General features: G+C 38.2%; 2 protein-coding genes and 1 long non-coding RNA gene across 3 annotated transcripts in view; 2 read left to right on the top strand and 1 right to left on the bottom strand.

The window, feature by feature from the left end:
• The window catches only part of LOC148190331 (uncharacterized), a 68268-nt gene extending 67241 nt beyond the window's left edge, over positions 1 to 1027 (top strand). Inside the window, exon 4 of the long non-coding RNA XR_015777063.1 lies at positions 889 to 1027. This is a non-coding gene — a long non-coding RNA (uncharacterized LOC148190331). The remainder of the gene's footprint in view (positions 1 to 888) is intronic.
• cdkn2aip (CDKN2A interacting protein) lies at positions 976 to 8235 on the bottom strand. Its single transcript, XM_042490169.2, has 4 exons — positions 8109 to 8235; positions 6995 to 7244; positions 6309 to 6433; positions 976 to 5418 (listed from the first exon to the last, which is right to left on the bottom strand). The coding sequence occupies exons 2-4, from the start codon at positions 7240 to 7242 to the stop codon at positions 4838 to 4840; spliced, it is 954 nt and encodes a 317-aa protein (XP_042346103.2). The 5' UTR covers positions 7243 to 7244; positions 8109 to 8235; the 3' UTR covers positions 976 to 4837.
• Positions 1041 to 21825, top strand: tubgcp4 (tubulin gamma complex component 4). Its single transcript, XM_088081968.1, has 21 exons — positions 1041 to 1140; positions 4099 to 4211; positions 5009 to 5300; positions 7001 to 7200; positions 10150 to 10278; positions 10664 to 10786; positions 10866 to 10919; positions 11037 to 11093; positions 12053 to 12132; positions 13421 to 13622; positions 14237 to 14402; positions 14517 to 14641; positions 15643 to 15693; positions 15774 to 15879; positions 16756 to 16863; positions 18122 to 18266; positions 18344 to 18521; positions 19963 to 20097; positions 21236 to 21352; positions 21425 to 21564; positions 21685 to 21825. The coding sequence occupies exons 1-21, from the start codon at positions 1041 to 1043 to the stop codon at positions 21689 to 21691; spliced, it is 2628 nt and encodes an 875-aa protein (XP_087938094.1). The 3' UTR covers positions 21692 to 21825.
• Positions 21826 to 22166: the final 341 nt, after the last annotated feature.

Raw genomic sequence — 22166 nt, 5'->3', positions numbered from 1 at the left:
AGACAGAGTTTCTAGGATTTTAGGACATTTCTTGGATTTTTAGGCCATTTTGGGGGGGGGGTTATGTCTTTATTGCAAAGGACAGGTGAAGTGTGAAAGAGGGAGGGAGAGGGGATGACATGCAGCAAAGGGCCGAGGCTGGAATCGAACCCACGGCCGCTGCAGCGAGGACTTAGCCTCCTTTTTAAGATTTTAGGATGTTTCTCAGATTTTAAGAAGTTTCTGGATGTAAGGAGCTTTCTAGATTTTTAGGGTGTTTTTAAGATTTTAGGACATTTCTAATATTTTAGGACATTTCAAGGATTTTAGGACATTTCTTAAAGTGCAGCTTAAAAAAAAAAAACCCATAAAATCCAACCTCCAATTTCTTGGTATTTTTAAGATTTATTTTCTTATGATTCGTTTAAGATGTCATTAATATTCCAGACCTTATTTTTAAATTAATAATAATGATCAGTACCTTTTAAGACTTTTTACAGTCCTGCAGTAACCCTAAACACACAAACGTGACGTGTCCACCTGCCGCCGCAGCTCGAAGCAGCGGCTGAACATCCACAGAGTCACGGATCACATCTCGTGTTCGACTCATCTGATGAAATCAGTCATGTGAACGCAGAGCGGCGAGCTGTGATGATGAGGCGGACGGCATCCCACTGATATAAACAATAGCTCCGTTTTTAACTGCGGGGGCGGGGTCAAGCATGAGCGTCACTCAAACCACTGACAGTTTATAATTATTTTATCCGCACAGCTTCTTCTATATCTATTTAAAACCGTCTCTAGAGGAAGTGAGTCATCCTGCTCACTTGTGTCTGAACTTGCTAATTACTGCTAATGAGAGGCGGTATGAGACACACTTGTTCTTATAAAGTTATTTTTTTCTTTAAGTGTCCCCCGGAGGAGCGAGATCACCGAGTCTACGACAGAAACTATTATTGGATCCATTTCCTGCAGTTACAAACCAAATCAACTTAACTTGGTTAAATTATTTTTATTTAAAAAATATGTAGAAACAGGAGCACAGGTGTAAACAGACAGACATGGAGGAGTGCGGACGCTCACACGTCAACGCAACCCCGTTCACCTTCAACCCAAACCGGAAAAACAATCAATCGCAGCAGCACTTTAACCCTCCAACACGTCAGAGCTGCATCAAAACTGTGCTCGGAGGAATTAACTGTGATGTCCAAACATTTTGAACAGTGTTTCTTTAATCAGTGAAGTTAAATAATAAAATAAAAGCCTTTAGTACTTCTGAGGCTGAAAACCGTGACGCACACCTCAAACGAATCTCCTTTAACAAACTGTACACTGTAATAAAAAACTCAAACTTTCCGTCTGTTCCTTTTAGCATCACTTTGCAAAACTCCGCGTGTGGTCGTTTTTTAAAGTACAAAAAAATCCACCGTGGACGCCACCAAATAACTTGAGAGGAGCGGTCCTGCTCTTTAAACTGTTGCTCATTCGAAATATGAAAGCAATTTCAACTTGTTACAGAAACCAAAAAATCACAAGGGTTAATTGGTACAATTAGCAAAAAAAAGCTGATATCTGAAAGTCAACAGTCACTTGTGGTCGGAAGAAATAATAATATTTAAAATGATGTCAGGATTTATAGCTAATATTCATCTATTTCTGTGTGTCAAGACTAAAGACCGTCATGTTTTAAAGAGAAAAAAGTTAGTGGCTGAATCTGCCAAAATCTGAACAAGGGTTGCAACAGTTTCACAGTTTACCACGGCATTAAAAATAAAGGTTATAACACCATATACATCTCAGTTTCTTCACTTATTTGTATCAGAATTTTTACAAATACATCCGTTTAGAAAATGGAGTCAAGTTTTACAAATACCGAGGCATTTCTTCAACCAAAAAATCCCCGTTGATCGTTCCTTTAAGGGTTATTGGAACTGGTCGACAGATTATCAGTCTGGCCGATATTTGCCAATTTATTTAAATGATCGCTGATTAATTTTTTTATTTAAATTTTCACTTGACTTTGTAAACAAAAAGTTGCTGTGAACTTTCTGTGTATGATGTTGAAAGTTTTGATCAAACATTTGCTGAATGCATTTAAAGTTTTGTGGTGGAGTTTGTTATAAACCAAATTCTAAATATTGACAGAAAGATTTTCATTTTTATTGTAAATGCATATCGGTTCCAAAAATCGGTTATCGGTCTCATTAACTACAGTAATCTGTATCGGCCCAGGAAAACCAACATCGGTAGACCCCGAATTAGAACTAACAGTAATCATTTTGTGATACAGTTTACCCCAAAATCATCAAACTGTGATATTTTCTGTGAATATTTTATACTGTCGCAGACCTGATCCAGACCAGGCAAAGTGATCAAAATAAGCCTAAAAAAACAAGTTGTTGGTTTGTTTATGTGACTTTTGTCTCCCTTGTTACCTCGCAGCAGGAATCTAAAACAAACCCAAAAGCGACAAATTCGGGTTTATGAACTCAGGTTTGAAGTGTCTGAATTACGCTCGAGAAATCAGAACAAAACCCGTCACAACAGGAATGAACGAAGGGGAGAAACAGATACGACTACTCCTAAAATGACGGCCACAACTATTTTGTTGGGACAAATAATCACGATTTCACACAAAACATCTCCCACAATACGAAGGTGGCTTTTTATCCTTTTTTAAAAAAAAATCTTAACCTGTTTTGCTTTTTTGGAGTTGAGCTTTCTGAAATCCAGTCGCCTGAAGAAAATGTTGGCGATGCACGTTTTTTGCTGCATTTCTACAGCAGCGTGTGTATGAATGAATGATGCTGGACTGTGAGCACTGTTAACAAACAAACGGCCAAAAACAGCTTAGTTTTAGCGAATCGTTGCTGTGTTTCTGGCGCCTTTTAAGTTCCAAAATGAGTGTTTTGAGCAACCATGCTGTTTTTCCACAGGCAATAGCAACACAAACAGCGGTTGTTTTTTACTGAGACACTGTTGCTTTAAAAGTTAAAAATATAAATCTACATATTCCCAGCGGACATCCAATATAACCTCAGAGGGACGATAACTTTGGACAGATGTTAGAATGAAAATTAGGTTTGATTTTTTCACACTGGAATATTTTGTTAGTTAAAGTTGTGCGGACGTTGATTCTGGCATGAAACGTTTGCCAGACGCTGGTTCTGGTTACTTAACAGTAACGTTTTGTCACTAAATGTCGGTCACAAGATGTCACAAACTGAACTAAACCAAACATCAGCGTCTAAAAAAGCTTGTTGGCAGCAGGTCGAAAGAGATAAAACTTTCCCAATCAGGCGGTAATGAAATTCTTGCAGATTTTATCTGGCTCAAAAACAATTACATAATGCCACAACTGTGCCAACAAAACTTGGTATTTTAAGCCAAAAAATAATCTTTTCTTCTGGTTTTTGTGCCTAAACCCACCCACACATTAACCACAGCCCTGCTGAAAGTTTTAACATATCTGCTACATAATAACATGCAACATGTCAGTGGTTTGCAGAAACGTACAATGCCAACATGTTTTTGGACATTGGGTTGATGTTTTTTTTTCTTTCAAATTTAAGGCTCATTAACTTTTGAACTTTATGCACTTTGTTACAGTCAGTATGTTCACATGGTGTAAGAAAAAGTTGAATTGTTGTTTCATTCTGACTAAAACTGGACTTTAAAATCCATGTTAACATGTTAGTCTGGCTGAAATCTCAGAAAGTCGAGCTATGATCTCGCGTAGACACGTCAGTCGGACTTTAACCGAGCTCGGCGTTCTGTGCGTGCTCCTGGTCGCCGCACCGGCCTCCCTCCGTGTTTACAAATAGGGACTGTTTGTTATTTATGACGGGGGAAGGGGTGCTGCAAAAGCACTGAGGAGAGACTTGTGTTTTTGATTTAGGCTGAGATGAGGGACACACGTCTTGAAAAGGTCGTATTTTATATTTATTTCAAATAAAAAAGTCACCCCCGTCCTGTAATACAGTACAGTCCCTCAACACCAGCACGGAAGCTGAGCGATGTCCTGCTGAGGACGGGCCGCAGCAAAACATATTTTAACCACCTAAAATAATCAATATGAGTTAAGGTGTTCACTATATCTGAATATTTTCTCCTCTTTAGCTTCCACAGCAGCTGATGGAGGCAGCGTCAGAGCAGCAGCTCGCCGTTCAGAGGAGCAAAATGATTTTTCTCAGTCTGCTGTTTTTGATATAAACTGCTTCAAACCCCCGTCAGTAAGGGCTGTCTGACAGCGAGGTGAAGCAGTGAAAATATTCTAAATATAGCAAACACTTAAACTGATATTGATATTATTAGGTGGATTAAAACTGATCAGTGAAGGAGGAGTTTGCTCAGCGCTGTTTATTTGTGTGTGACGAAGCAGTTTTCTGTTACTGTAAATAAACAGTTGTGATTGTGTTTTGGTCTATATCATAGACTATAAGAATATAGGTTTATACCAACTAGCTGAAAGGGGACAGATTTCCTCCTGCTGTGGAGTCGGACATCCGATTGATCGAACTGTAACCGTAACTTGACTAAACTGTGCATGTAAACATGCTGACTGTTTGCTGTCTATAAAAATCTGTAAAACAAAAGTCGTCATCACAGTATGAGATTTATTCTTGAATGCCGTATTCTCGTCAGCGTGCCACCTGTGTAATGATACCAAAGTATTGTGGAAAATGTCTCGTGATATTTAACGCTCTAAGTTACTCCATGACGACAAAGTCTCGTTATGAAGTTCAGCTGCACGATGCTCTGGTCCCGACACGGTCGTGAATTCCTTCAGTAGCTCCATTAATTAAAGTCCGTGCTCCCAGCAGGCATCACTGCAGGACAACATCTCACGCCGTCTGCTCTATGAGGACTCGTCCTCCAGCTGCTCGTCCTGAAAGGGGTAGCTGAGTGCGGGAGGGAAGCCCTGACTCCGCGGCTGCTCGTCCAACAACATCAAGTCCTCCACGTCTTTCCCTTTGTACCTGCGTCTGCAGATCTTTACCGTCACTTTACGCCCCTGAAATACTTTTAGGGCCTCTTTGGAAGCCATGGCTCTGGCGGCGGACTCGTCGCGCCCGTATCCTGTCCCCATGTAAACAGCCTGACAGCGGATCTCGCACACGTGGCCTTCCTTCTGTGTGCGGCCCGCGGGGAGGCCGGCGATGTCCTTCAGCGGCACAAACACACAGGTCAGGGTCTCTTTGCACGACTCCACGCAGCTACGGAGGATTTCAAAATGGTCCAAGTTTGGACCAAAGCCCCCCGCCGACACCAGCTTCCACGCCACAGCCTTGTAGAGGCGGTTGAAGAAGGGCTGGTGCTCTGTCGGCGCTTGCGGAGGAGGTCCTGATTTCTGACTCGCAGTTGCTTTCCCCGGAGGTCGGCTGTCGAGCTCAGTCGGTCCACATTTGGCTTTTTTCACGCAGCTGTCCGCTTCAGTCTCTGAAAAAGACAACAGGAAGGATGGTGATGACCGCACAAACAAACGGAAGCCGTTTTTACACAAAGACAGCGCCGTAGAGCCACGGCAGAGTCCCGTCTTTATGACTCCTTCGCAATTTTACACAGAACCATCATGTTGCTCCAGTGTGATTTTTAGACAGCATGCCGGCATCACGGAAACATTAGAGGCGCGACGGGTGTGGCGACATCGTGTCAAACTGAAGATCTACCTTTTTACTTTGGCCTTTAACTGAATTTTACCTATTTATTCATTTCTCGACTATTTATTTATATACTTTAGTCTTTTTTACTAGACGCTATATTTGATTATTTTTTAACATTTTATCTATCATTTGTTATGTTATCCTTTATTTACCATTTTAACAACTATTAGGAGTATTTTATTTATTTAACTTATGATTAATTTTTGTCTATAGGTTTTTTCCTGCCTCTGGTGTTTCTTTACTTGGTAGCGTTTCCTCAGTTCCCGCTTTTAATGAGTGCTCTAATTTTATTACTTTAATTAATTACAAAGTCTTGCTTTTTTTCAGTGCGCCTGTGTACTTCACATAACAATCATTAAGCCTCTCTGTTATCTGGCAACTGATCTCGTCTTCTGCTCCGAGGGTAAGTCGCTCCTGGGCCTCGTTGTTTTCACTGTCTGCAAACATTTATGACCGCTGTTCTTCTTCTTTGAGTCAGCTGCTAACTGACGCTATTTAAATCTCCCATGGTGTGGTCACACACACAACACGCCGTCAACACGTCACGCCGGCGGCTGTCCCTTTTACACAGTCCTCGATTCAGCTGCCGGCTCAAAGGCTGGACGGTTAATAAAAAGATTTCACCCACATGGTGCGCGGTAGCAGTGAAGGTGTGTGTTGAATTACCAGCTGTGGCGTTTCGCTTCCCTCTCGCCAGGATTCCATCTTTTGTCGTTTTGTGAGTCGGGGGCTCTGCCACAACAATCCCCTCACCCATGTCCTTTATCTTGTCCATCACAGCCTGTGGATAGCTGAGGGAAGACGAGAACAAAGACAAAGTGGACTCCTCATCTGTATGCCTTTATCTCTGACATTTAGGGACTGTGTGTTATTTACGAGAAAGGGGGTTCTTCAAAAACAGATGGCATATCAAAAAAAAAAGCACTAGGGAGGCAGTTAAGTTTTTTTAATAACACCATTTGACATGACCACAGTAACACAAATTATCATATGATTTTCAAATTTCTGACAGTCCTTGGACACATCATGATTTCTTTCATAAATAAACAAAAACATAAAAAAAAAATAAATCTGAGCTTAAAATAGTGCCTTCTTGTAAAATTACAATTTTTTTTTCTTAAAATTATGACTTTATTCCCATAATATTACAAGTTTATTCTCATAAAATTCTGACTTTTTTCTCATAAAACTACAACCTTATCCTCGTAATATTACCACTTTTTTCTAATAATCTTGTGACTTTATTCTCAAAGTCTCACTTTTTTTTCCCTCAAAAACCCCGTCCTACATGCCAGCCATCCCGCTCCTCTGATAAATAAATAACAGTCCCTTGTCACTCTGCCCTGTCTTACCTGCAGCCGAGGAATACGTGGTTGGCCCAGACCATGGACAGAGACAGCAGCCGGTCCACACTGCTGCTGAGGACTCCAGGCTGAATGGTGGGGAAAGCCTCCATGTTTCGGAGGATGAACTCTCTGCGGGCCACCCACTGTTTGCTGCTCTCACAGTAGCTCCTGAAGGTTTCCACCCACTGGGCCAGCTGCGGGTTCTGACCGAGGTACTCTGCAACCACGTCCTCTCCGCTCCTCTCCCCCGCCATACCTGCAAGTGTCACACCAACACTGTTTACATGAAGCACAGAAAACACACACCTGTTGTTTATTTGTGTGGCACAAAAGTCAATAATACTAGGGGTCGGGACTAATATTTGGCATTTTGATGATTGTCTGCATTACATATTTTAATATCTGCAGATACCATTAATTAATTAAAGAGTGCAAAGAGAGTGTCCGCATGGGAGGAACTTTTACTTTGTAAAACCTCAGAGAGTAATATTATCTTTTGATTACATTTTCACTTAAAAAAATAAAAACAAATAAAAAAAAAAATAGTTTTGTGTTATATATAATACATATATATCATTTATTTTATTTCATTTTTTAAGCGGAAGAAATCTATCTTGTATTTCAACTTCTAAATGCTGACAGAAAGATTTTCATTTTCATAGGTAATGCATATCGTTTCCAAATATCGGTAACCAGTCTCATTAACTAACATTACTAATGATCAGTTTCGGTGTAAGCCCTGAAAAACAAATATCGATCGACCCCTTAGTAATACAGTTATTAGCTTGAACCAGGCTAACTGTTCCTCATTTTAAAGACTGTTCACCTCCTATTTATCGTTTTTTGATCGCATACAGCGGATAAATTGACGCTAACTTGCCTGGTTTTAGCCTAATTTATGTTGACGAGTTAATGTTTACTGACAAACTGACTTTAGCAACTATCGTTAAGTTAAACCAAACGGCTAACATTAGCCGATCAACAATGGCTCTGCTGTCACTAAAAACAGCGCTGAGAACTACAACGTGATATCGAGCTTAATAATGATGCCGATAACATGATATCCAAAGCTCGTACCGCCTGTTTAAGTTAAACATTTTAATTAGAAACTACGACATACCAAGCTCTCTCCGTTGCGAGGTGTTGCTAGCTAGCTACATGACCGAATCATGACGCAAGACTGACGACGCTGCCTGTTTTTTGGTGGAAAGAACTACATTTCCCAGAAGCGCCGCGCGACCCACAGGTTGCCGCGCTAACGTTTATAAAGCTCTGAAGTAACACGGGATGCTTTCATCTTTGAATAAAACTACAGAGTTTAAGTTTTAGTTGTTAAAATTGTAATTTAAACTAATTTTAACGTTTTAAAATCGAAGTTGTCGACAAGCGAAAGCAACGAGCGTAACCTAGCAACCAGCGCGCGAGGCCCTGCGTCATGACGACATCACTCTGCGACAGTTCGGATGGCGGGTTTGTTTTGGTTAGCTAAATGAGAGGACCGCGGCCGAGTTTTTAATCGATTATCGGTGAATTATCATGATTCACGAGCTGCTGTTGGCGCTGAGCGGTTACCCGGGGACTATTTTCACATGGAACAAACGGACCGGTCTGCAGGTAAAACCGAAACACGCCAAACTTTCAGCCTTACGACGAAACGACGCGTCTGAATGAACGCTGACATGCTAACGTTAGCTCGGTTTGCACCGTGATAACATGTTTTTTCTTCTAAAACAGACCGAATATATCGAAATACTATTACTGTCTTTGCTGGCAGTAGAGGTATATTTTCGTGCATAAAAGCTCATCCTTTGAAACGGAGGTGAAGTGGCTTTTTTTTCCTCATAGGAAGAAAGCAAAGGACAGCTGAAGAAGAAGAGATACCCTACCCTAAGAAATTAGTACGAAGTACAAGAAAACGAAAATGGTGTTTTTGTTCACCTGTCTCTGTGGCTGGTGGACTCCAAAATCTACCAGCCACTGCGCAGATTACCGTAGTGTTTTAGGCAGGTGAGTAAAGCAAATCCAGCTGCCACTTTCAAATTTTACCAGCATTTGGTTAGCGGCCGGCGCTGCTTTCTAACCCTGGGTCATTAAAATGATTAAAAATAAATTAAGAATATTATATATATTCAAAAAAGAACATGGGGAAGTTGAAAAAGGCATCGAAATAAAAATATTTAGAACATGTAATTATAATAATTACAAATATAGTTTTATTAACATTTTTTAGCTTTAAAAAAGAAATAATTCCTAAATCTACCAATTTCTTGCAATTTGCGGTACATTTTTGTCAAGTTGCTCATAGAAAAAAAACCCTTCAAACCTGAGCAAATTGGTATGTTACAAAAAGATGGAAAGAAGGCAATAAGAAATAAATAAATAAATATTGACCCAAAAAATAGTTTAAATATACAGTAATATATTTTCAAGGCCATTTCCATATATATATGTGGAAATGGCCTTGAAAATATATTTAAATTACAATATATAATTATAATACTATAATACTATTTTAGTTTCTCCACAGCAGAAGACTGACTCTTCTACCAAGACTGAGAGAGGATGAATTCATTGAAAAATGGACAAAATAGAGAAAATATTTTATTATTGGAATAAGGAATGTGTTTGCTGCTTCACCCCGTCCATCATCACTGCTTGAAATGTAATTTTTTTCTACTTCTCGTGAGGAGAAGTATCTTAAACCGGTGGATTCGTGACAAACCTCAGTCACACAGTGGCAACATGAAATGTTATTATTATATATCTTTTTTTTTTTCTTTGCTTGTTATTAGCCTGAGATGTATTTGAGAATGTGGAGAGCACTATACAGTTACATTATGAAATCAATAAAATCTATTTAACTTTAAAAAAAAAAAAAAAGAAGAAGAAGAAGAAGTAATTTTTCCCTTTTTTTCCCTGCTATCTGTTTTGTTAATTAAGGTAATTTATTAAGTGCTGTAAAAGGCCTCATCTGTTACTCAGACATAATAATCGTCATATTGCCTGAAAATGTTCCTCATGTTTTGTTTCCATTAAAAAAGGACAAATAAAACTTAAATGTCAAAAAATAAAAGAAATAAAGTGCTTTGGCTCATGCACGGCAATAAACTTTGTGTATTAGAGGCCCAATGTATTTATTTCTGAACTTGTTTTACTCACAGGTGTCCCAGGACCTGCCCTTCCTGCACCCCAGTGAGACCAGTGTCCTCAACCGGCTCTCTAAACTGGGCTCAGATTACATCCGCTTCACTGAGTTCATAGAGCAACACACCGGCCATGTGCACCAACAAGTAAGTACAATGACCAACTCAGCAAGAAATGCCCCACATACAGAAATTAGTAAAGGGTGACAAGAAAATTACTTTAAAAATGTATTAATTAATTAATTTAATTTACTTAAAAAATTTATTTATTTTAAAAAAGAGGGGAGGATTATTAGAAAATGAATAATGGAAAAATGTCTTTTTTATGTCATGAAGTCAGAGGCTTACACAGAGGGGCTTAACTTTTTTGTTTACTAATTTTTTGCTAATTTTTCGGTCATATCTTGGCTAAGTGTCTCATTGCCTTCTCCCCATGTTTTTCAAAGAAATCAAACCAATTTGTTCAGATGTCGGTTAACAAATTGTACATTTTGTTTGCTGGGTTTTTCTCAACATTTTTTTTTTTCTTTAGGAGCATCACACGAATCAGCCCAACCAGACGGGACTTTATGGGATTTACCTGCGGGCTTTCTGCACCGGGCTGGACTCGATCCTGCAGCCGTACAGACAGGCTCTGCTGGACCTCGAACAGGAGGTAAAATAATGTCACAACTACAAAAATAAATGATGAATCATGCGACACGGCACTCATTTAACTTGTGTGTATGTTTCAGTTCCTTGGAGATCCACATCTGACAATATCTCATGTGAATTACAAGCTCGATCAGGTAAAGAGATCATTTCATTCACTGATTTTTTTCCTCTTAAAAATGTATAAACAACACTCACAGTGGAAACATTTTCTACAGGGAAATATGTTTTTTGTTAACACTTTTTCCCTCTAGTTCCAGCTGCTGTTTCCGTCTGTGATGGTGGTGGTGGAGTCTATAAAATCACAGAAGGTAAAGATTGTTTCTACATGTAATTTCCAGTAAAAGTAAGTTCAGGGTGCCGTATTTCTCTGTACGATTAAAAAGTGACGAATCACTCACCCAAAGAAGATTACGAGCAGCTTTAAAGGCTGATTTACATTTTGCAGGAATTTCAAAAACATGCTCACAGTTTTCAGCTGTTATTTTGGGGAGCAGCTCATGTCTCAGTACATTTCGTACAAACTAAATGACATAAAGCTGAGCTCTTTGGAGAAAACTGAAATGAACATAAACAGGGTTGGAAATCAACTTTTTTGATCACCTGCCGCTGTAGCTGCTGGACTCCAAAATCTACCAGCCACTCAATAGATTGCCATTGTGTTTTTGGTAGGTGAGTAAAGCAAATCAAGCGGCATTTGGCTGCTGGCTGGTGCTGTTTTCTAACCCCGAGTCATTAAAAATATTGTTTTTTTAAACTTAAAAAAAAAAAGGAAAATAAAATAATTAATTTAAAATAAATGAATGAATAAAAGGAAATGATCTGGAAAAAAGGAAATTTAAATAAAAATAATTAAAAATATATAATTATGATCAGATAAAGTTTTAATGTAAATCCTGAGTCTTGGTGTTGGTGTTTGTTTTTAATTGCTGCAACTTTTATATTTCTAACGCTGCTGTCTTTGCCAGGCTTCCCTTGAAAAAGAACTCATTGTGTCTCACTGGGACCAACCTGGTTAAATAAAGGCAAAATAAATAAATAACTGATAATAATAATAATAATTGTAAATATAGTTTTATGAACTTTTTTTCTGTAGCTTTAAAAAAAATCTGTTTTCTGACTTATTTCTTGCACTTTGCGGTACATCTCTTGTCAAGTTGTTCATTCAGTTCCTGACTGAAAATCCAGACCTGCTAATCTCCAGTAAAACCCGGCTAACAGAGCTGACAGCTGCATGTTCTTCTTGTTGTCTTGTGTTTTGCGGGTTCAGATCCACGGCTGTCAGATCCTGGAGACGGTGTACAAGCACAGCTGTGGGGGGCTTCCTCCCGTCCGCATGGCCTTAGAGAAGTAAGTCTCTTTGGGAAAAACCTTAATCCAAGTCTCATAGTTTTATTTACAAGGGCGGTAATCAACCAGTGAAAATTCAGTCAGTCAAACTTTATTTGTATATTACTGTTCATACAAAATTAATGTAGCACAAAGTGCTTTACATACAAACAGAAAAAATAAAACAAAAAAATAAATGCATGACCCCAACCCCAAAATCCACGCTGAAGGTTCGAGAATGTGTCATAAAAGAGGTACTGAAGAACTGAGGAAACGCCATCCTAAATTACTCATGAGGAAACACTGGAAGTAAGGTCAAAATGTTAAAAAATAAATAAATAAAATAAAATAAAACAGTTAAAGATAACCCAGCAAAATATCCTAAAATAAGATAATAAAACACTCAAAAAGATAAAATGGTGAAATATGATAAAATTGGATAATAAAACTCTAAAACTAAAATAGAATGAGATAATATATGAATCAATAAAACAGACTAAGAGGATAAAATAAAATTCAGTTAAAAGCCAGACTATAAAGAGTTGAGACTATTGAGTTTGTTTTTTAAAATATTAACATTAACATGCTGCCCCAGTTCTGCCTGCGATCAAACCAGCTGATTGGTTGAGGTAAAAAAAAAAGTCCTCACTGCATCTCCAGATTACAAAATGATTGACATGTTATTCCAAAGTGAAGTTATTTTAACATTATCACTTCTAATAATGTGGGCTAGAACTGAGATTAAATATGGAGTACAGTTAATTAATAAAAAACACTGTAAAACTTCAATAAATAGCCCGGGCAAAGATGGAAATACAATCAAATTATTTATTTAACCCTTTGAAACCAGGGCAAATTGACTGTATTCATTTATTTATTGTTTTTTTAAATAACATGCGAAGAAGGCAAGGAGCAACAAAAGGAGAAATGACCCAAGTGAAAGACAGTTACCTGAAAATTTGCCAAAAAAATCTTTAAAAAATAAATAAATAAATAAACGAGAAAGTATAACAAAAAAAGTACAAAGGGAGAAATTACCTGAAAAAAATCTTTAAAATTCTAAAAATATTGTAAAAAAGTGTTGATGTTTGCAGTATGTCCATACTGACACAAGTTTAAACACGTACACACGTTTGTATTTTTGATCGAAGCAGCTAACTAACGTTGTCTCCAGCAGGTCGAATCATCCAAAGAATTTCTATAAAAATGATGATCAGACTAATATTGTCATTTTTTATAATTTAACACGACAAACTAAGATACAGAATATTTTGTTGTGTGTCTCTGTGTTGTTTCATTCGTTCTGCAGGATTCTTGCTGTGTGTCACGGTGTGATGTACAAGCAGCTCGCGGCCTGGATGCTTCACGGTTTGCTGCTCGACCAAAGCGAGGAGTTCTTCGTGAAGCAGGGGCCCAGCGCAGGAGGAGCCGCCGCCAACCAGGAGGAGGAGGAGGAGGACCTGGGGCTGGGAGGCCTGAGCGGGAAACAGCTCCGAGAGCTGCAGGACCTGGTGAGAACCACATCCAGCGCGAGCAGGAGCTTAGTGTGATGAAAACGTTAGACTGTAAACAGTCATTTTTGGCTCGACGTGAAGTCACAGAGATGGTGTTACAATGTTTTCAACTACATGTGGTATTCTAGTATTGCAACTCCAAATCCAGAGTTATTTCATTACTTTTAAGGATAAAAGTGACATTATTCTGTATTTTCTAACGTCAGCAAATCCCATGAAAAGACCGACAATTAGTTAATAATATTGACTATAGCGGACGTTTTTTCTATATTAAATCAAATAATCAAAGAGCCACTGACGCACCGTGGGCATGTTGTGTACGCAGGTAAAATAAGTCTAATGATTATTATTATATGTATAATGATTTAGTCATTCAAAGAAGCAAACACAGGAACAAGAAATCACAGTTCTCACTCTGGTTAAAAAACATTTTGCCCATCCAGGTGTATGCTGGTCCAATATCTAAATCAATCAATCAATCAAACAATAGATAAACAGCTATCGTAATGATACCAAAACCACCCCTACAAAGAGGAAAGAAAACAAAGCAAACCAAAGAAGCGTTTTTGTTGTTCAGAGTCTGGAGTGTGACGTTGTGTGTTGTGCTGCAGCGGCTGATCGAGGAGGAGAACATGCTGGCTCCGTCTCTGCAGCAGTTCTCCCTGCGGACGGAGATGCTGCCGTCTTACATCCCCATCAGAGTGGCTGAGAAGATCCTCTTTGTCGGAGAGTCCGTGCAGATGTTTGAAAACCACAACCACAGTCCGTCCAGAGCCGGTAGTCTCTGAGCTGTTTTCTAAGTGAAGTCTCGTCCAACTGTGCTCTAACTTTTGAACTTTTGTCTTTGCATCACCAGAAGAACTCAACTCGTTATTGTTTTGTGTGTTTTAGGCTCCATACTGAAGCACCAGGAGGACATGTTTGCTGCTGAGCTGCACCGACTCAAACAGCAGCCGCTCTTCAGTTTGGTGGATTTTGAGAATTTGATTGATCGCATCAGGAGCACAGTGGCCGAGGTGAGCTCAGACACCGCTGCATTATTTTAATATCCTGAACTAAATTACAGTCCAGGTAAGATGCTACGACAGTGTAATAGGGCCATTGAAGATTAAAAAAAATGAGCTAAGAGGGGTAATATTGTGAGAAAAAACTCTGAATTTTCAAGATTAAAATTGTGAATTAATGGGGACAAATGAAGATAATTTTATGAGGTTCACCCTCTGAAAATTGAACAAATTGGTTTGATTTCTTTCAAAAACAGTGAATTAAAACAACTTAACAATATATGGCCAAAAAAGAATTGCAACCCCCCCCAAAAATTACCCGAAAAAACTCCAAAACAAACAGGATAAATGACCACATATACACAGTATATATACAGTATACTGTGTATATGTGGTGTGTGTGTGTGTGTAAGATAAAAATAAATAAAAATGTCAATAGATAGATAAATAAATTAAATGGTAATAACAGTCATAAAAATAAATAAATCGAAAGATAAATAAATAAGTAAAACACTCAAACTGTAAATAATAGATATTTGAAAGGATAACAGCACAAAGTAAAGTGATAAATAAATATTTTAAAAATAATAAAATGATGCACAAAGTAGTAAAACTGTGAATCAGACTAAAATATGTAAATAAAAAGTCAACAGATAAATAACGTTCAATTAAAAGCCAAACTAAAGTTTAAATAAAAGCCAACTAAAAATGATAATATTAAACATGTTTTATTTTGTCGAAATGTGAAGATGAGAAAAAAAACAGACTTTTTCTCAGCTAAGAGTCTTATGACAACCTCACACCGAGCGATCAGGATTCTGGGAGCGCACAAACTCAGGCATGATTATTATTATTCCTGTAAATTTAACATTTAATTTAATTATTTTTATTTTTATTTATTTTTTTAATTTATCTATTTTTTTACTTACTGTCAGTGGGTAGAGTACTCTGTCATAAGCTTCGGAGCTGAATGTGAGAAAACTCAGATGTCTCTCACTCTCTCCGTCTTGCAGCATCTCTGGACGTTGATGGTGGAGGAGTCCGATCTGCTCGAACAGCTGAAGGTTTGTGTCCATATCACCTGATTCTGCTTCATAAATCGGTGCAGAGCAAACACGTGTTGATGTTCTGTATTTTCTACCAGATCATCAAAGACTTCTACCTGCTGGGTCGCGGCGAGCTCTACCAGGTTTTTATTGACCTCGCGCAGCACATGCTGAAGACGCCGCCGACCGCCGTCACAGAGCACGGTACATTTTTAAACCTGACTGCGATCTGTGATGCACTTTCGCCTCCATGTCCTCACCAGAAAAGAAAAATAAAGCACAGCTTTATGAAAAAAATGCAGAAAAAGTCATGATGTAGTATGTCAGAAAAACATTTTTAAAAAAGTCATAGTATAATATGTGGGGAAAAAACATCAAAACAGACGTAGTGTAGCGTGTCGGAAAAGTCAAAGATGTTTTTTAGTATGTTGAAAAAAAATCACAAAAAAGCCTGACAAAATAATCCTAGCATAGCATGTTGTAAATACTGGGAAAAAAGTCCAAAAGACTGTTGAAAAAGTTATAGTACATCAAAAAATCTGGGAAAAAAATCACAGTATAGTAACCTGACTATGTTCTGTGAAGTAGTTTCTTCACCAAAAAAGAAAGAACTGCAAAAAAGTCATACTGTAGTATTTCAGAAAAACAAAAAAAAACATCTTAGTATATGTGGAAAAAACAAAACCTGTCAAAGGAGTAGAGTATGTTGAAAAATATCACAGTATAGTATGTCAAAATACTGTAAAAGAATCAATATATCATATCAATGACGTGTGGAAAACTGACACTAACTATAAGGGCTAGAATTTGTCTCAGCTGACACTTTGGGGGCTGGACTTTAAAAAAAGCTTATAATTGTTTGATAATTTAATGAAATTATTGATAAAATATGATGAATGTAAAAACAAAAACATAAAATTCAGAGTGGATGGAAAAGTGCGTAGGGGTCAGATTTATTTTCCACCAGCAGACAGCTGAAATATTTCTGCATCAGAGGAACATGTATAAGTATTTTTCATCTCTTGCGTTCACTCGTCATTATTTTGTCATTAAAATAACTGTTTGTTTTCTGCTCCGCAGACGTGAACGTGGCCTTTCAGCAGGCAGCTCATAAGGTGCTCCTGGACGACGACAACCTGCTGCCTCTGCTGCACCTCACTGTGGACTACCAGGGCAAAGACAGCAAAGGTCTGAAGCCTCCTGCGTGCGCTCGGGATAATAAATCTGTTTAGGAGTGAAGGAGAAAATCAGCGGCGTTATACAAACAGAAACCTTTTTACTTTAAAAGACGCTCTCCTTTATTTGGTGTTTGGCACCATCCAGTGGTTTCATGATCAGCTACAAAATGAAGTCAGTTATTTGACAAACTGTGACGTGAGTTTTTCTGACCTGCCACACTAAAGCTTCTTTTACTGTTTGTTTTTTTGTGACATGCTATAGTATGACCTTTTATAGACATCCTAGACAATGATTTTCAAAAACATTCAAACAGTCATAGTAAAAAACGTCATTGTATATCATGTTAAGAAATAACTGTAAAAAAAAAATAAATTAAAAATTGCCTGCTGAAAAAAACTGAAAAAAGTCAAGTATAGCATGTCGCAAAAACTGTAAGAAAAAAAAACAACAACAAAAAACAATGTAGTATGCTGAAAAAAATATTGTATAGTATGTAGATAAAACAAAAGAAACTCATGGTATAGTAATTTGAAAAAATGTCACAGCAGAGCATGAACAAAAGTCATTTAAAAAAACAATCATACTTTAGTATGTCAGCAGTAGTCATGGGAAAGTATTTTGGAAAAAGTAAAAAAAAACTTGTATAACATGTTGAAAAAAAATCACAGTATACCATGTCGAAATGTTTAAAAAGCTCCTGGTCCTGGTATAGTATGCCAAAAAACCTACTAAAAAAATCATAATTTACAGTATACGCAAACGATGAAAAAAGCCATATTATAGCATGTTGAATAAATTGAAAAAAAAACAAAAAGTCTTAGTATATTATGCTTAAAAAAAGAAAAAATGTAGTATAGCATGTCGACATAACTGCAAAAAACTCACCGTATAGTATGCCCAAAAGTGACAGTGTAGTATGTCGAAAAAATGTCATAGTATAGCATGATGAATAAACTGTAAAAACAAAGTCATAGTTTGTTATATTGAAAAAAGTCATAGTAAAGCATGTCAAAAAACTGATTAAGAGTCCTGGCATTGTATGTTTAAAACAAAAAAAAAAGTATAATTATAAAAAAAGAAAACTGAACAACAGGCATAGCATAGTATGTCGAAAAATGAGAGGGAAAGTACACTATGGCAGAAAGGTTATAGTACTTCAAAAGATCTGAATATAGTATTTTTAAAAACGTGTTCAGTGAGGCACAAAGTTCATACTGATGTTTCTGTAATTTAATGTGGTGAATGTTTCTTGTTCCTGCTCCTTCAGAGACGACGGGCCCCAGAGACGGAGCCACGCCTCCACAGGACACGTCCCCCCGTGAGGTCCCCCCCACAGGCTGGGCGGCGCTCGGTCTCACCTACAAGGTCCAGTGGCCGCTGCACATCCTCTTCACTCCCGCCATCCTGGAGAAGTGTGTGCTCATTCTCCCGTTTTCAGTGGTGTGTCTCCGTGAGAGCAGCTGGTGAGCGTCCTCTCCTCTGTGTTCAGGTACAACGTGGTGTTCAGGTACCTGCTGAGCGTGCGGCGCGTGCAGTCGCAGCTGCAGCACTGCTGGGCGCTGCAGATGCAGAGGAAGCACCTCAAGTCCAGCCAGACGGACGCTGTGAAGTGGAGGCTGCGCAACCACATGGCGTTCCTGATCGACAACCTGCAGTATTATTTACAGGTGAGAACGCAGAAATGCACCCGCAACAGTGTATGTGCATGCATGTTTTTATACGATGCGATTAAGTATTTTGATTTTACTTTAATTCTGTTCAATCTGATTTTATTCTAATAATTTTAAGATTTTTATTACATAACACTGACATTTCGTTGCATAAATTTGATACAGATTTTTTTTTAAAATTATTTTCATTTGCATCTATTTATTTTTTTTTTATTTACAAAGACAAAATGGATTTTGTTTACAAATACAACAAATATTGACACTGGAAGTGTTGAAATCTGTTCTGTTCTCTCCATAATAGAGAGAGCGCACCATCACACATATCTCAGCATTTTAATTGATGACAAACTTACTTTTAATAATAATAATAATAAACTTTGGTATAAAACCTTTCATACATTACTCTGCCATTTTTCCCCCCGTCACAGGAGTTTTTTGGGGAGTTTTTGCTTAGCTGATGTGAGGGTCTAAAGGCAGAGGGATGTCGTCTGCTGCTCTGAGGCAAACTGTGTTTTGTGATAATGAGCTTTATAAATAAAATTGAATTGAATTGAATACATGAAATGCAGCCCAACGCGCTTTACAACAAAGAAATGACATGCACCAAGAGCGTGACATGAAAAGACATAAAGACATAATAAAACCAGCATGTAAGCATGAAATAATAAAATAACACATTTGAATTGAATCCGTCTTCACGTGGATAAAACTCACGTGATATTAATAAATGACTGTCAGTCAGTTTTCTGGACGGGTCGCCAGACTATCGCAGGGTTGACACATATAGACAGACAACCATACATGCTCACCAATCAGCCTGAGCTGCATGTCTTTGGACTGTGGGAGGGTTAGGGGGGAGGAAGCTGGAGACCCTGGAGAGACCCCACACAGACACAGACCAAATGCTGTTCCAACCGGGTTTTGAACCCGCAACCCTCTTGCTGTGAGGCAATGGTGCTAGCCACAACGCCACCGTGCTGCCCTTTAAATGTTTGTTTGTTTGTTTGTTTGTTTTTTTATTAAGATCCCCGTTAGCTTCTGTTAGTGAATAAAATAAAAATAAGGAAACAGAAACAAAATGCAAAAAATAAGATGGAAAATAAAGCCCATTGAGATAATATTAATAAAAATAAAGATAAGAGTGTATAAAATTTATTTTTTTAATTCCGTGTTGACATGCTGTAGTCAAAGTTGAGGGCCGAGTAAGTTTTTAGGAACGAATCCTGTTTTCCTCACACACCAGGAAAATGATTGTTGGAGCTGTTTTGCAGTTTCGGACACAGATTCGGTTCATTTTGCAGAATGCTTGAAAGCCTCAGCTCAGACGCTCTGTTGGTCTTCATGTGGCCTCAGACGTGGTTTCACTTCACCCGCGGTTCAGACTGAACCACGTGGGCCCCTTTGATCGCAGCGTCGTGGTCTTGATGTCTGTCTCCAGGTGGACGTCCTGGAGTCTCAGTTCTCTCAGCTGCTGCAGCAGATCAACTCCACCAGAGACTTCGAGAGCATCAGACTCGCCCACGACCACTTCCTCAGCAACCTGCTCGCCCAGTCCTTCATCCTGCTGAAACCGGTACGCTCGTGTCCTCACACGCCATGGCGTGACTTTTTTTTCAACATACTGTACTTTTTCCACATATTATACTCAGTACGTTTTTAGACGTACTGTATTATTATTATTATATTTGAAGTGCTGTACTGTGACTTCTTTCACAAGCTATACTATAACGATTTTGTGTGATACTATGACTCATTTCCTCAAACTACACCGTGATTATATTTGACGGGCTGTACTATGATTTTTTTTCCAGTTTCATTGACATGCTGTGCCATGACTTTAAAACAACAATTTTTGGACATACGATACTGTGATTTTTTTGTCTTTAATAGTTTTTTCGACATGCAAAACCATGTCTTTTTGATAGTGTTTTTTGTACTGTGACTTTTTTGTTTGTTTTTTTACATGTTTTACTGTGACTTTTTTGTTTGTTTTTTTACATGTTTTACGTGCTATACTTTAACTATTTTGTGACATACTATGACTTTTTTCCACATACTGCACCTTGATTTTATTGGACATACTATGATTTTATTTTATTTTTTTTTACACTTTTGTCGACATTCAATACTGTGGCTTTTTTTTTTTTAATTGATATACTTTACTCTGTCTTTTTTTATTTTTAATAGGTTTTTTTTGACATGCAATACTATGCCTTCTTGTGAGTGTTTTTGATATTCTATACTATTTTGTTTTTTCCAAATTTACAAACATACTGTACTATGACATTTTTCATCATGCTGCACTTTGGCCTTTTTAAACAGTTTTTTACATACTGTTATATGAGTTTTTTCAGTTTTTTTGATATAATGTACCATGACATTCAAAGAAAAAAAAATATTTTGAAAAACTACACAGTGAATTATTTTTAACAGTTTTTATCGACACCCTGCACTCTGACTTTTTCAACATGCTGTTATATGACTCTTTAATTTTTCAGGTTTTTTGACATGCTATACTGAGACTTTTTGTTTGTGTTTTCTGACAACTTTTTTTTTTTAGCATACTCTGCTGTGATTTTTTCGTGACATGCTATTTTTGGATGACATGCTATAGTATGACTTTTTATGTATTTTTGGACGACATACTACACTTTGGCATTTTATATTTTCAGACTGCTTGAACACAGTATTATAAACGCGTATGTCCTCAGGTTTTCCACTGTCTGAACGAGATCCTCGAGCTGTGTTTGAACTTCTGCTCGTTGGTCAGTCAGAGCGTAGCGTCACTGGACGAGAGGGGAACTGCTCAGCTGGATATTTTGGTCAAGGTATTTTCTTACCTCTTTGTGTAGGTTTTGAACATATATAGAGTCTTTGAAATCAACATATTCTAATTTCAGGGCTTCAGGCGACAGTCCTCTTTACTTTTCAAGATCCTTTCGAGTGTCAGAAACCATCAGATAAACTCCGATCTGGCTCAGCTGCTGCTGCGTCTAGACTACAACAAATATTACACCCAGGCTGGAGGCACTTTGGGCAGGTAGGGCACAGAATGCAGCCTTGCATTAATGTCTCAGATCATGAAATATTCATGTGCAAAAACTTCAGTATACATTGCTCTTTTAAGACACTTAGTAGAATTCAAATTTCTGTCTTTCAGTGTTTGAGAGGAGCGCAGTCCATCAGAAACAAACCAACACCTCAGCATACAACCCCCGTATGAACTGTAAATATGGAGAATCTCATTGTGTGCACGATTTCCTGTCAAGACAATAAACTCCAGTCAATTAAATTGAAACAAGGGTCGTAATTTATTGTCCCATAACAACAGACAGGATAAAGTTATATACAGAGGCATGCGAGAGAACGTATGCTGAACGTTTAAGATGGTCGGATTATGAGGAGGCGTAGTCGTGGTGATACTGAGGCCTCCTGTGGAAACGCAGGCGCTCCCCGCGGATAACGCTCTGGATGATCCACTCAGGAGTCACCAGCAGAACTTCTTGAATTATTTTTCTCCGCCAGTTTTGAGAGGTGTGGGAGGCAGCTGAGGTCTCCGGTTTGGCTGTGACTCTCCGGTGGTGGTGGTAACTGAGGCCTGATCGGGTGGAGGTCCCATTGAAGGACACAGAACGTGCCAAT

The sequence above is a fragment of the Plectropomus leopardus genome, chromosome 1, assembly GCF_026936395.1.
Source record: "Plectropomus leopardus strain MGB_pleo_1.0 chromosome 1, ASM2693639v1, whole genome shotgun sequence".
Classification (NCBI taxonomy): domain Eukaryota; kingdom Metazoa; phylum Chordata; class Actinopteri; order Perciformes; family Serranidae; genus Plectropomus; species Plectropomus leopardus.
Note: the sequence above shows the minus strand (reverse complement) of the source record. Positions and strands in the feature narration are given on the sequence as shown.

Excerpts from the sequence above, each read along its gene's own strand:
- tubgcp4 (XM_088081968.1), top strand. The coding sequence starts at position 1,041 with ATGGAGGAGTGCGGACGCTCACACGTCAACGCAACCCCGTTCACCTTC. Across the intron at positions 12,133-13,420 it reads GTCCGCATGGCCTTAGAGAA|GATTCTTGCTGTGTGTCACG; the intron begins GTAAGTCTCTTT and ends TTCGTTCTGCAG. Across the intron at positions 21,353-21,424 it reads AGCTGGATATTTTGGTCAAG|GGCTTCAGGCGACAGTCCTC; the intron begins GTATTTTCTTAC and ends TTCTAATTTCAG.
- cdkn2aip (XM_042490169.2), bottom strand. The coding sequence starts at position 7,242 with ATGGCGGGGGAGAGGAGCGGAGAGGACGTGGTTGCAGAGTACCTCGGT. Across the intron at positions 6,434-6,994 it reads CACGTATTCCTCGGCTGCAG|CTATCCACAGGCTGTGATGG; the intron begins GTAAGACAGGGC and ends GTCTTCCCTCAG. Across the intron at positions 5,419-6,308 it reads GAAGCGAAACGCCACAGCTG|AGACTGAAGCGGACAGCTGC; the intron begins GTAATTCAACAC and ends TGTCTTTTTCAG.